We start from the raw sequence: 14,617 nt of genomic DNA, 5'->3' as shown, positions 1-14,617 counted from the left end.
GCTTAACACAGAATTCATATCAATAGCTACAACATGCAGAGCGGGAAACCAATATTATTTCACTTACAGATACCAAAGTATAAACACGTGTCGGTATTTTCCATCACTTTTTTTTATTTTTTTTTCCTTCTTCTAATCTTTGAAAAATATTTTTTTATCCTGTTGAGTCAGCATTTGCAATTTCCATGTAATTGTTTCGCTTGAAGGAATAACTGGGAGGGAAATATTTATTTTGTGAAAATGAGCTGTGTGTATGGCGCGCCTATTAACTGCGTCGACAAAACTCTCAATCTACGTGGCACGTTGATGAAATAATTAACAATAAGTTTATGTTTTTTGGCTTTTTTTGCTTTTAAATTAGATAATCTGGCATATTGGTTTCTGTGTTAAAGTTTTCTACTAGTGTGAGAGTTCAGGGCGTAAATTCAAAGTGAATTCATGCCAAATGTAAGGTCAAATTGTAAAAATTCTCAGTCTGCTATTCTTTCAGTTGAGGTATTCTGGCCTTAAATTCATACTTTAGTAATTAACCCTCTGAGGGTTTTTTTTTTTTGTTTTGTGTTTTTTTTTTTTAACATTAAACTTCATGAACAGCGTATTTGGCTTGTGCACTCATTTTGACAAGAAACGGGCAGCTTGACACTGCTGTTATATTGGGGACGAAGGTTTCACGTTTCCCATGACCACTTCACTTCTACAGGTTGAAAAGTGATGTACGGTGTGAACAACTGACGTAACGCGGGTGGGAAACCCATCCTTATCAATAAGGCAAATCCTTTAAGATTCCCACCATAATTATTGCAATTTATGCATATGCTAAATACTGCAGGGCATCACTTTTCATACAGAGCCAGGAACATGTAGGAGCAGTGGTTCCAAGAAAGCACAGTGAATCTGGCAAAGGCTTACTGGGGGTGCAAGCTCGTAGAATGAGCTGTAATGGGCATTTTAAGATTTTAAGCGAATTGATGATTTCAGGGTATGTGTAAACCATAAACCTTGTATTTTAAGACCTTAAAATAAAAAGGCTATTGGTTTAATGCCAAGAAGAGACTTTGAAAAGGAAGATGTCATTATAACATATTTTATTTTATTTCCGCTACATGTCTGAAGCCACGACTGGTCTTGTTTGCCTTCCACACTTGTTTAATAAGCTGATTAGGTTTCAGAGCTGGTATTTGTTTTGTATTTTTTACGAATCCTTTTACTCATTCTGCACAGTACACCTTTTTGTAATGCGTGTCTTGAATTGCAATCTTTGGAGCCAAGTAACTTTATTTTCTGTGTATAGTTTTGGCTGAAGGCCAAAAAAAAAAATCTGGTACAAATCTCTCAGACTTATAGGTTAACAGAAAAAAAAAAAACACGTTAACATAGACTAACAGCAAAATTAATGGTGATTTGGGCTGCCGAGGAAAAATGGTAAATGTACCTTTTAACCTTAAGGCGTTTTAGGGAATGCTATAGACCCCAGAATCACTACAGCTTCTGGTTGTAGTGGCTCTAGTGTCTTTAGCATGTCCCTGCAGGCTTTTCAATGTAAACACTGCCTTTTCAGAGGAACGCTCCCCAAATTCAATGCATCTCTGAGTAGATGCTCATTGGCACAGTGTTTTCCCACAGGTGCACAGTAGCCTCACAATGCTTTCCTATGGGAAAGCATTGGATCGGCTGAGATGGTCAAGATTGATCTCCGCACTGGAGGCAGACCCACCTGCGCCGAGCATGGCGATGGAGAAAAGGTAAGTTAAGCCTTTTTACTCGATTCTGAGTGTTACCACAGACCTAAACATTTACTCCAGTACTATAGTGTTGGGAATGAAAACGCCATAGTGTTCCTTTTAATACCATGATCAGAGCTTTCTCATTAAATCATTAATAATTAATGTATTGGCCTCTTTTCTAGCTGGTATCCCATTAGAAAGTTGCTTATTTTCTTTCTACGAAATGGAAACTAAATAACATTTGCCCAGCAGCCTTTCTTACTGTAGAGATTACAATACCCTAAACGTGTGCTCTATATTGGCAACATTTGAGGATCTGCCTTCTGGTTAAATGACGGAGTCTTTGTCTTTTGGTTTTCTTTTTAGATACAGAATTTCAATGACGATTTCTGGAATGGGTTGCAGCTTGCCTGCTGGGATTCAGGCGAAAATCCCTGGGCCTATTTTCCTGATATCTCCATATACCTTAGGGACATGAATGCCAGCAAATCCTTCCGCATTACTCTAAAACCACAGGTTGATTGATTTATTTATTTTATGTTTAACTTTCTTTTATGACAGTAGATACCTGCAAGTTATTTTAAGCAGACTATATATTGTGCAATGAATGACACGCATAATCATTAATGCATAAGAACATGTTTAAGGAGCCAGCATTTGATTTTTATAGAAGAAAGGTATGTTTTATATATAGGTAGTTTAAATAGTCTATATGGGTTTTATTTTTGTTCTTTGTAAACCATTTTACTAATGGGACACTATACTCACCAGAACGACTACAACTTCATGATGTTGTTCTGGTGAGTATAGTCAGTCCCGGCGGGAGGGGGACCCTAAGGGTGGGGGGGACCTAGAGACCCTATAGTGCCAGGAAAACAAATATGTTTGTTTTCCTGGCACTAGAGTGGTCCTTTTAAAGAGACCTCTGATGACTCTCTTCCTGACTTGCAGTAGAGGTGCTTCCTCCCCATGGACCAAATAAAACTCAGACTGGGAATTAAATACTGCTTCTAGTTCTACTTCTAATCCATTGCTTCCATATGAGAAGAAATGGATTGGAGCAGATTGTGGGTGATCTAGTTTTGGATGCTGACATCACTGAAGCTGGAAGCGTGGTGAGCAGAGTCGGCTCTAGACTTTGAGGCCCTAGACGAAATTCAAGCATGAGGACCTACTAACACCCAAAGTATAAAATAATAGGGTTGTGTTTTGTGTGTGTGTGTAAGGAGCATTCGCTATATTGAAAGGCGGGCTTGCAGCGCTGGATACAGAGAGTCAGTCTCTGCATTCATTGTTCAGAAGCTTGCATTGTCACGGCTTCCTGTGCCCCATGCATTGCGAGCTCTAGCTGTAGTTGTAGCATAATTTGCAAACAAAATTAATCCGCAATAAATAAATGTAATTTTCAATTATGCCAATCGTCTATACACAATTGTGGGGTATGGTTGCATAGCCTGGAAGTTGTGTATACATAAGTACTGGTGCAAAGGGGTTATTGAAAACAAGAGGCCCCAAACCGCACAAGGCCTTATTCGCCCTCCTAAACCGCCTAATTGGAGAACCTCTGATGGTGAGTTATGTTTAACTTCATTTTACATAGCAAATGGGATGGACAGAATGGTCCCGAAATAACTGATTGTTTTTGTGACTATATGTTCCCTTTAACAGAAATGTACTTTTAATGAACAAACCGAGAAATAACATACTCAAGTACAATGGTTTCAAATATAAGGAGAAGCACTACTGTGTCTGTTGAGAAATTAACCATAATACAAAAAATAATATTTTGAAGACTATGACTAAACTCTGATACAGTCATTCTAAATTCTATTAATACATTCTATGAAATTGAAGCTGTATGTGACTTTCTGAGGCACGAGAACATGTCGAGGTTGGTCTGTGTAACCTTTAACATTAATTTTGCAATAACCAAAGTCTGTCCCAGTTTAGAATTATATTTATTTTTTTTACATATTGGCAACTTGTACATCTCTGATCTCGAATTACTTTATCCTGTAGCTATACATTCAGCCAGCGGTGACAATCCGTGAGAGCCTCAACTGCTTCCGATTTGGAATCTCTCAATCCACCAACGCTTTGGTACTTGGAGCCATTGTCATGGAAGGTTTCTATGTCATCTTTGACCGAGCAGAGAAGAGAGTTGGCTTTGCTGTCAGCAGCTGTGCAGGTAGGAATTATGGTTCTAGTTAGCAATGTATTTATCGGAATACATGGTTTCCGTTAGCATAAGGTGTTTCTAATGTTTAATCTGTTATACCTTATCAGAGTCCAAGTTACTCAACTTTATTTTCTCCTTCCTTCTACAAACCTAGTGGAATGACAATGGCATGTCAAAATGTGTTATCTCTGGTTTATTCCAACACATTGTCCAGATCAATAGGTAAATGGTGGATCGCTGCTTAGATATTTTTCTGGTGATGGCAAAGTGACAGTCAGAGAACTTGTCCAAGAACATGCCAACAAAGTAATGCTTATAGGAAGCGTGGCTACCTACCACATGTGCAACACGAGGTCTGCTCAGCCTTTTCAGAGCTTAATTTACTCATAGCTTTATTACAGGTTACATACTGGGCAAAGAAGCAAGTCGACTTATTTAAATGTAAACCACGATGTGAATCTAAGTTACTGTCTCCACCTTCATAATTTGTCCTCCCAATGTTATCTCCTATGTTATACCTTCTTCTGCATTTTATATATGTTTATAGTAAGATATCTGGAAAGCTGTCTTAATTCCTGATTACAATACATTTAAAGGGAAAATATAGTGCTCAGAATACAAAGCTGTATTTCTAGCACTGTACTTGTTTTGCCCCGTCCCCTCTTGGTCCCACCACAGGGTAAGGGTTAATAAAACTTTGCCGTAATCACCTGATTCAAACTCTCTCTTAAAGGTATACTCTGAGTACCAACACATGTTTTTGTCTCATTCATGTGTATTTTTTTTTTTGTTTAACTTAAATATCTGAATTTCAGACTACAATCCATTAAAAAAAATGATGCTAAAACCAAATGAGTGTTGGTTCTTCGAGTGTCATTTTAAGACTGTTCAAACCTGAGCCTCAACACCTCTTTCCTCTTTATTTAAATTGTTACTTAATTTTTGTTACTTATTTGTATCTTTTATTTACTTACTGTACATTGCTCTGCAATATTTTTCCTCTTTGAAAAGACCTATATTTTGGGACGGAAGAACAAATCACCACGATGAGGTCAATGATTTCTTTAAAGGCTATCCAAATAAACAGGCTGGTTCTCATCTTTCAGCACAGTCAGTTTCTTTGTGGAAACAATGTGCATTATCTTTCCAGGATGAGAAAAGTAATGGCTCTAAACGGACAACGTCCCAATAAATTCTGTGAATTGACCGGAATACTTACAGAAATCTAAAACCGACAGTCCTCCTATACCAACATTCAAAAATTACATGGGTCATGGGTTATGGGTCAACTTATTTGCAATTTACACTAAATTCGGAAAGCATTTTTTCCTACCAGATCTTAGCTTCCCTTTCAGTCAAGCCCCTCTGCCCTTCGTGGTGCAGAAGGGGTTAAAAATTCCTTCTAACACTTACCTGAGTCCAGCGCCGATGTCCCTCCGCCGATGTCAGCTGGTAGGGGAGACCTAATGCGTATGTGCGGCAATGGCCACACTCGCATTAGGATTATCCCATAGGAATGCATTATTCAATGCTTTCCAATGGGGATTCCAGTGACCCTGGAAGTCCTCATGCATAGTGTGAGGATGTTGCGTCATTTAAGTGACCAGAACTCCCTCCAGTGGCAGTCTGCTAGACCGCCACTAGTGGAGTTAACCCTAGCAGTTAATTAATATAGTTTTTTATTAAAAACTGCAATAATTACATGCTCAGGGTTAATGGTGATGGGACACTGAACCCAAACCACTTCAATGAGCTGAAGTGGTCCGGGTGACTATAGTGTCCCTTTAAGTGAAACCAAGTGGACAAATGATTTTTATAGTACATGATATGTTTCATTTTTCTAATAAATCCCCAGCAGTATCTTACATCAACATTTTGGGGCATTTTCTTTGCAAATACTTTGACACTATGGTTAACTCCATCAGTGGCAGATGGAAAAGATTCATCACATTTTTAATGATGCATATCACTGTATTGCCTGCATGGGAGCAGCCATCTTTCCCACTGCAGCACACGGGCTGGAATAGTTGCTAACAGTCATTTCCGTGCATTAAGCACTTTTTTTTATAAAATAAACAGTGGGGACTCTAGCTTAGTACCTTGTAGCAATTATAAGTAGAAAATCAAGCTCTCTTGTTTGTTGTTGAGCCAACAGGCAAGTGTGAACCAGAGTGCATTTGTCTGACAGTTGTCCGTTAAATGAACACTCTGGGTGATTTGCAGTGGTTATAGTACCTGGAGTGTTATTTTAGTCAGTGGTTCCCAAACCAGTCCGTGTGGTCCAATTACAGTTCAGGATTTGTGCATTTCAATGTTCTATACTAATGGCGATACTGATCAATCATGGATTGGTTCTGGATCATGAGGACTGGTTTAGGAACCAGTATTTTAAGTGTTGTCTCTGTAATGAAACCTTCTGGTTTTACATCAGGCTAATTGAGAACCGTCACAAATTTTACAAAATGCACTGTTTAACCAATTCTTTGAAACTCCTCTATCTTGGCGCTTATCTGGCTGCTTGCAAATTCCATTATAAAAGTTCCACACTTCTGACCCTATTATGTTAAAACCACCACCCTGGCCCCTTCTTGCCTCCCTAAATATAGTGAAATATTACTTGTATTCAAGTCTGCAGCTGCTGGCTCTGCCTCTGAACTGACTGTCTGCTGACATCATCAGAAGTGGTGGTCTGAGCAAATTAGAATACCTCCCCATAGGATTGTCTGAGACTGTCAACTAGGCAGATCAGGGGCAGAGCCAGCACAAGTTCAATATAGCCCTGGCCGATCAGCATCTCCTCATAAAGACAAATTGAATCAATGCATCTCTATGAGGAAAGTTCAGTGTCTGCATGCAGAGGGTGGAGACACTGAATGGCAGTGCTGCACACCAGGCAGTACTGCCCCAAGAAGCACCTCTAGCAGCCATCTAAGGAGTGGCCAGTGGAGGTATTTTCTCTGAAAAGACAGTGTTTACTGCAAAAAGCCTGAATGGAATGATTCTACTTAACAGAACAAATACAATAAGCTGTAGTTTTTCTGGTGACTATAGTGTCCCTTTAAGTTTGGAAGCTTAAGAGGGATGTATGGGAACAAAACGTTTGTGGACTGGCTGACAATAAAATTAGTTTAGATAATGCAGACGTTGGTCACTGTGGCATGTCCCATTTCTTCAACACTCACTACATCCACCTGTTCTCTGTCTCACTATATACCAGGAACTTCTGCCTTCTAGTAAGAAGGTAAGTCAAGTGGACTAGCGAATGCTAGGGGACAGTCCTTAGAAAGCATGTAGTGAGCGCATCATTAGACGCATTTATGTCAAGCTCAGGTTGCTGCCTGCATAGTATGCCCTTAGTTGGGCAGCTTACATGCCAGGCTGTCCTTCAAATTCTTTGGACAGACATGCCCCCTTTTTGGGCATGTTCTCCCCTTTTGGCAGTTCTGGTCATGTGATTCGCGTCAGTGGCTGACCCTTTTACCCCGCCCATTGACTTCCTGCTTCACTGGACACTGCTGTTAGGGGGTATGGATTTACTTGAAAGATGAAAGCATAAATTAGATAAAGAGATTAGCATAGGAGTATGTGTTTTCATATTGCTGCATCCTTTGAGTTTCGCTCCAGCAACGTCTCCATCATATACATGACGCTAGAGAGGTATGACTGTTCTAGTGTTTTTGGTCGATAAGATTCTGTAATTAGGCCCATCATAACGGTCAGCACCAGGCCCACTGGGCTCTTAAGCCGGCCCTGCCTCTGGGTTATTGTTGCTGTCTCACTGAACCTGGGATTTAAGGGAGATATGCTTAAAGAAACAAAGGACGACAACAACCGCTGAATTTATAAACCGCTCCAAATATACTCACAGCTTGGCTTCTGTAGCCTAAATTATGTCATTTGGATTTTAGTTCACTGCAGTTCGGTGTTTAGTGAATGATTCCCAGGGCGTTCAAAACAGTTTTTTTGTTTTTGTTTTTTAAAGCGCACGCTTATCTATATTAGTGGGTTGGGCTGGTGTGCTTGATATTTTTCTTAAACGCCACTGGGCAAACACATTAAATAAAAATCAATTATAAAAAATAAATCCCGGTTTAGTAGCTATATATCCTCAATGAAAATATGCATGCATTTAATTATGTTTCATTGGGGGTATAAATAAAACATGTAAACGTTATAGCACTCTTGTCCGAAGCTTTGGCAAGCCCTCCCCTTCTAACACAGCCAAAACCTGCTGTAGCTATCAGTATAACCGCCACTAGATTCGTGTTTAAAGGACCACTCTAGTGCCAGGAAAGCATACTCGTTTTCCTGGCACTAGAGTGCCCTGAGGGTGCCCCCACCCTCAGGGACCCCCTCCCGCCCGGCTCTGGAAAGGGGAAAGGGGTTAAATCTTACCTTTTTCCAGCGCTGGGCGGAGAGATCTCCTCCTGCTCTCCTCCTCCGATCCTCCTCTTCTCCTCCCCGACGGCTGAATGCGCACGCGCGGCAAGAGCTGCGCGCGCATTCAGCCGGTCACATAGGAAAGCATTCATAATGCTTTCCTATGGACGCTGGCGTGCTCTCACTGTGAAAATCACAGTGAGAAGCACGCAAGCGCCTCTAGCGGCTGTCAATGAGACAGCCACTAGAGGACATAGGGGGAAGGCTTAACCCATTCATAAACATAGCAGTTTCTCTGAAACTGCTAGGTTTATGAAAAAATGGGTTAACCCTAGAAGGACCTGGCACCCAGACCACCTCATTAAGCTGAAGTGGTCTGGGTGCCTAGAGTGGTCCTTTAACCTAGAAAATTGCAATGTTTTACATTGAGGGGTTAGAATGACAGGCCACTGTACCCTGACCACATTATTGAGGTAATTTTGTCTGGGTGATTTCAATGGTCCTTTAAGGAACAAAACGTATTTACAAACTGTCACATTATATTTGTGCAGAATATAGAGTTGAAAATTGGCTTTATTTGGATATATACAAAATATACAAAAACATGTTAAAACTGGTGCTTGAAAATTTAAAACGTACAAAGTAATAGTTCCAGAAAAAACATATACTTGCAGAGCAACCAATCCCTGTACGGTGCTCAACACGCATAACATAGAAAAACAAAGCTGAAAACCATGAGAATTATTTAAAAAAAAAAAAAAAAAAGAGCAGAACAAGATATAAGGATTATAAAAGATGAAAACTGTGGTCAAGCGTATACTCTAAAATGATCATGTGAGTGTTTAGGTTACATTTCCCTTTCTAATTATGAATTCTTGTATAACTGTCCATTGATCTTAACCCTAAAATCTTATATTTGTTTCTTAAACCTGAAATTCTATTATTTAATGATCAATAGGGAACCCCAAGCCATAATTAATTTTTTTTTACCCCAAGTCTAAAATTAATAATCAGGATAGAGAAATAAAAACACAAAATGTGATCATGAGGTAACATGCTAAGTAAAACTATCCTTTCTATTAGGCTGCCATATAACACATAGCTTTTCTCACATATACGATCCCTCATACGAGCTCTGAAGGGGATCACAAGGGTAGAAATTACTTGGATGCATAGGGACTACGCATGGGCGTCCACAGGGGAGGGCAAGGGTGGGCGCTTGCCACCGCCCTGGAATTTGCACTTGTCCTTTAAAAACTGCGGACTGAAAAGGGGCCACCCGATGGCCATCGTTAGTCAGGAGCCTGGTCCGGCGCCGAGGCCATTAAACAGCGCGACCGGGCCCCTGCTCTATGTGATACCGCGGTGCTGGGAGGAAGGGAGTACAACGCACTTTCTCCCTGCTTACCAATGAGGTGTAGGAGGAAGAGCCTGGAGTCTGGACCCACCTCCCATCAGATTTAGCCAGATGACACTGGACCCCAGCAAAGCCACCCCTCTGCACCAAAAGGTATGGTAGCAGTGGGGTGGCTAAAAATGTGTGTGTTGTGTATTTGTTTGTGTAAGTGTTATATGTGTGTGTCTCATTTCTGTATCTGAGTGTAAACTACTGCCACCTGTTGGTCAATAGAAAGAAAACATTGGGCTGGGGAGTGTGTTTGTGTGTGCATGTGCTAGTTAAAGACATATAATACTTGCTACTCCTGGTCTATATAGGGGATTCTTTAGGGGGGCATCTTTGCACAGGGCCATATACTAAAGGTTTCCAAGGACGAGAGGCTGAATTCACTTGGGGTAGAGGGTAACACTCGAGTAAGCCAAAAAGAAAATTTATTAAAATTGTCTTTGTTCCTTTTCTGTCCCCATAGAACAGGTTTAGTAATTTTCTGACAGGGTTCGGTTGTGTTTTGAAAATCCCTCTGTTTCTTGAATTTTGAAGCCCTGTCAGTATACACATATATAAGCATATACATTAATAAATATTAAAAATAAGCCTCAGACAGGGGACTGCTGATTTATTAGCATCTCCCCATTCACATAAATGAGTGATAGGCTGACGCTCTCAGCCTATCAGCGGCACTCTTGTCTGAGACCTCCTGTTTGAAGCTTCGGACTGCGGCAGAGCAGACGAGCACCGGACAGAAGACTTTGGGTTTAAACTGTTCGTTAACAATTTAACCCCTGAAGGTAACTCTGTGCTAGGGTCCTCATGGCACCATGACAACATAATGTTGATGTTATTTTGGTGCCCAGATTGTTCCTTTAATGTTGTCAGATCTACATCACCAACTAAATACTTTATAGATTGTATGTGCAGATTGTATAATACAGATTAATGGCATTCTTCTCTCCTTTAAATTCCTGAGCATTGAGATAAACTAGTGTTTGGTGCCATCTAGTGGATGTTGCCAAAAGTACCAGAATGTGTTATTGTTTGTGTGTGTGTGTGTGTGTGTGTATGTTTGTATGTGTGTGTGTGTATGTAGATCTCACAATCTGTCTTAAATAACTGGGATCCTAAATAATCTAAGCACTTTAAATCTAAGGTTTAATAGATATAGTTAAAAAAGGTAAATTAACCTCAATCTCAGGGATACAAAGGATAGGGAAAATATATACAAGGGATAACGATATATACAAAGTGGTGAATGCCTTTCACAAAGCTAGTCAAACAGAAAGATACGCAGTCATGAAGTAATGACTAAAAGAAGTAACTATCTGAAAGTATCTAAAGCGATTGTAAGAAAGGTAACGATCTCTTCAGTTACAGAGATTAGAACATAGAGGGAGAAAGGAGAGGTCACCTAAATGTCTAGTTCAATGAAATTGAACTTGTAGTGAGTTCCTTTCTCAAACCTCTAGTTACAGATAAAAAAATAGTGCCTATAGTTATAGCATATGTTCTGTGGTATACACCTAGTGTGTTAAAGCTTAGAATTATGAGGGTTAGCAAGAGGAAATCGCTTGTGCTGATCAGTAAGCCATGCAGTGAAGCCCCAATCTGTTAATTGTAATGTCCAATGGTTAATTGTAATGTCCGCTTGATACTAGAAGTTTTGCATGAATATATGCCAATTTCTAACCGTTTAGCGAAAACCCTACAACTGTGCCTTCAAGGGCACCGAATACTAAACTGAGTTAAGAATTAACAAAAGTACCGGTAACGAAGATGCACATTGGTAATCCTGAAAAGTCAGCCCTAGTTCCATTGCTGAGACTGTACAGGTGATCCTTCTTTACATCAGAAAGGTCCCCCCTCTCTAGGTTTTGGTAACCCATTCGCTACACGGATATGAATAATAGAAAGCATTTTTTAATTGGAAATGCTTTGTCATTATGCCATGCGTACATACCTCCTGATTTGGTAACTGATTAAAACCTCCATATAAATAAACCACCATTCTTAATTTATGTAGGATTCCATCTTTGATGAAATCGGGTGTGCATTTGATATCAAACGCTGCAGATTTACCATTTGAAACTATAAAATATAAGGTGGTCATTTCCTTAAGTAATGCTCATGATCTACATCTGCTTTTTCTACTGCTTGTTCTATTCTCTCTTGACACACATAGACGTAAAATTTAATATTGTTTTGTAATTCTTTTTCTTCCAGAGGTTGATGGAATGATGGTGTCTTCAATTTCGGGACCGTTCACTACTCAGGATGTTTCAAGCAACTGTATCTCCAGAAACCCACTCAGGGAACCCATTATGTGGATCATATCATATGCCCTCATGACCTTTTGTGGCATTATACTCTTGGTACTCGTTATTTTGCTGCTTCTTCCAAACAGACGCAACAGAGATGACCCTGAAGTGGTCAATGACGAATCTTCTTTGGTGCGTCACCGCTGGAAATGATTTTCAGGGCTCGAAAATATGTGGGATGAACTAAAAAAAAACAGTCAACAAGGAGTATATAGACAACAAGGAGTATATAGACAACAAGGAGTATATAGACAATTAAGTATCCTTGCAATATGCTGTTTGGATATCCCATTTTTACATGTCAATGACCAAAGCCTTAAAGAAACAAACCATGTTGTGTTTACAATGTGTTCTATTTTCAGTAAACTTCCAAGGTGAACCTTCGACTGTGCCAACAGAACATAATACTACTGCACTATGCAGCCTTTCTTTATCTTGAAACTAAATGTGCCTTCCCTTTCACAAGCTTTTGAAAGCCATAAATGTTGGAACCACTTTCCTGTCTTGGTGGAGAAGCTGTAATAACATGAAGGACCATTAATTAACTACTATGTGCACTTAATGCGATTTTTGATTTCTTTTCATACTGTTGTCTTTCATAGTTTTCGTTCATGTACTACTCAACATTCCTAATCAGGGATACAACTTAATAAACAAAATATCACCAATTGGAATGTGCTGTATAATTTATATTAAAGAGAAAAAAAAAATCCTCTTGCAGTTAAGAAATTGGCGTCCATTTCTAAGGCATGCCTGTCAACTTCTTGGCCTTAGTAGATAGCTGGTATGATAGCATGGATTTTCCCTAAAAGAGAAAGGTGGTGATACAAAAAACAAACCAAAAAAAAAAAAAAAAAACCCCAAGTTATGAACTAAATAATTTTTTGCTGCCATATTTATTTATTTTGTAACGTGCTGAGTTGCAACCTTCAGGTATTTAGAACCAATATTGTCAATGGACGTTTCCTGGAAGAAGCAGTTTTTTGCTTTATTTGCGGATACCATTTTGGCTTATTTTCCATTAGGCATGAACCATCCCTGTGCTTTTATAATAACCTGCAAGATAAAGCCTAAAAATGGGTATATTTTTCTTCAAACCTAGAATTCCTTTACACCAATTTTCCAAAAAATATATCATGCGTGGTCTGATAGAAAATGGCAAAAAGACTGCCCTCTATAATCTGACTTTGGTAGGTTGGTCAAACTCCCTAGAAGATTACAGCTAAGTACATAAAGGATGATGGTAGAAAGGACCCATGTGTATTCTAAATCACTGCTTGTTAACATATAGTTTATTTCTATAAGGTAAAATAATGATAATGTAATACTAGAATTGTGTTGCACATCATTGTTTATTCCAGTTTTCATTTGCGTTTATAGGTCCCCAAAATAAATGTTTGAGGAATGTCCATAGCAAAGCAATCTGTATATGTTGGTACTAAAGAAAACTTGTTGGGTATTGTATAAAATGTGTGTTATAACTAATATACTAAATAGTTCTCTTCTATTCATTGCTGCGTTGTTTTTACTGTGGCTAGGTTTTTATTAACTATTTAATAATGGTTATTAATGGTTACACATGGAGAGGACTTAATATTTTTATTTTGATCCGAAGTGAGTCTGCAAACACACAAATCTTACGAATACCAATCGAACTTCAACAGCACATCCCTGAAAATGTTTACTTTTAATATTTTTCTATTTCTGAATATATTGTAAATCCGTTTGGAGACATTAAAATTTTCTTCTTTAATTCATGTTAAAGTGTCAAGTTTTTTTTTGTTTTTTTTTTCAACTTGGGTCAAATTTGTTTGCACTGTATTTCACAATTGGATATTGAACGTATATAGTAGAAAGGCAGATCCATAGTTGTGTGATCTATAAAAGAAAATAACCAGCCTTTATGTCATAAAAACATAGAGTGTGACGGCAGATAAGAACCATTCAGACCATCTAGTCTGCCCAATTTTCGAAATACTTTCATTAGTCCCTGGCCTTATCTTCTAGTTAGGACCTCTACCACTTCAGCTGGAAGGCTATTCCATGCATCCATTACCCTCTCAGTAAAGTAATGGTCCCTTGTATTAGTATATAAGCATTCATTTTCACAATCCACTTGATCCTACCCCCATCGTTATATATTTGGTTAATTGGAAAAAGATCCATGTGAGAATATATTCTGACTACGTACTTGTTAACAAACTATGAACATGCAATCGCTGCATTTTCTGTTCAGTCACACAATGCTCACAAGTTACAGTAATTACAACTCAATTTAATTTTGTAGGAAGCAGATCTTCTCAAGAGGCAAATCAGGGCGTTGCTAGGGAAGGGGCTAACAGGGGCTGGAGCCCCTAAGTATGGTCCAAATAAACCCCTGGACTAATTCTGGCAATATTTCAGTGATAGCCACAGATCTCCTATAATACTGACAAAGAAATCGCATCTACAATTAAATAATTTGTAACCGTGGCACTTTAACCTTATTGGAAGTTAAAGGGGTACTCAACACCCCTGAGGCACTTTGCTCTTCAGCTTTCTAAAGTGCTATGTGTGTGAAGAGTGTCCTGCTTTTGTGAAATGGAGAAGAAAAAAGTACAGATTTAAATCGAAATTGGCACTT

General features: G+C 39.0%; 1 protein-coding gene across 1 annotated transcript in view; it reads left to right on the top strand.

The window, feature by feature from the left end:
- The window catches only part of BACE2 (beta-secretase 2), a 75,238-nt gene extending 61,487 nt beyond the window's left edge, over positions 1 to 13,751 (top strand). The window contains exons 7-10 of the mRNA XM_063447076.1: positions 2,091 to 2,240; positions 3,744 to 3,912; positions 11,900 to 12,201; positions 12,236 to 13,751. Coding sequence (XP_063303146.1) covers positions 2,091 to 2,240; positions 3,744 to 3,912; positions 11,900 to 12,147 — 567 coding nt within the window. The 3' untranslated portion in view covers positions 12,148 to 12,201; positions 12,236 to 13,751. The remainder of the gene's footprint in view (positions 1 to 2,090; positions 2,241 to 3,743; positions 3,913 to 11,899; positions 12,202 to 12,235) is intronic.
- Positions 13,752 to 14,617: the final 866 nt, after the last annotated feature.

Source organism: Pelobates fuscus, chromosome 1 (genome assembly GCF_036172605.1).
Source record: "Pelobates fuscus isolate aPelFus1 chromosome 1, aPelFus1.pri, whole genome shotgun sequence".
Classification (NCBI taxonomy): domain Eukaryota; kingdom Metazoa; phylum Chordata; class Amphibia; order Anura; family Pelobatidae; genus Pelobates; species Pelobates fuscus.
Note: the sequence above shows the minus strand (reverse complement) of the source record. Positions and strands in the feature narration are given on the sequence as shown.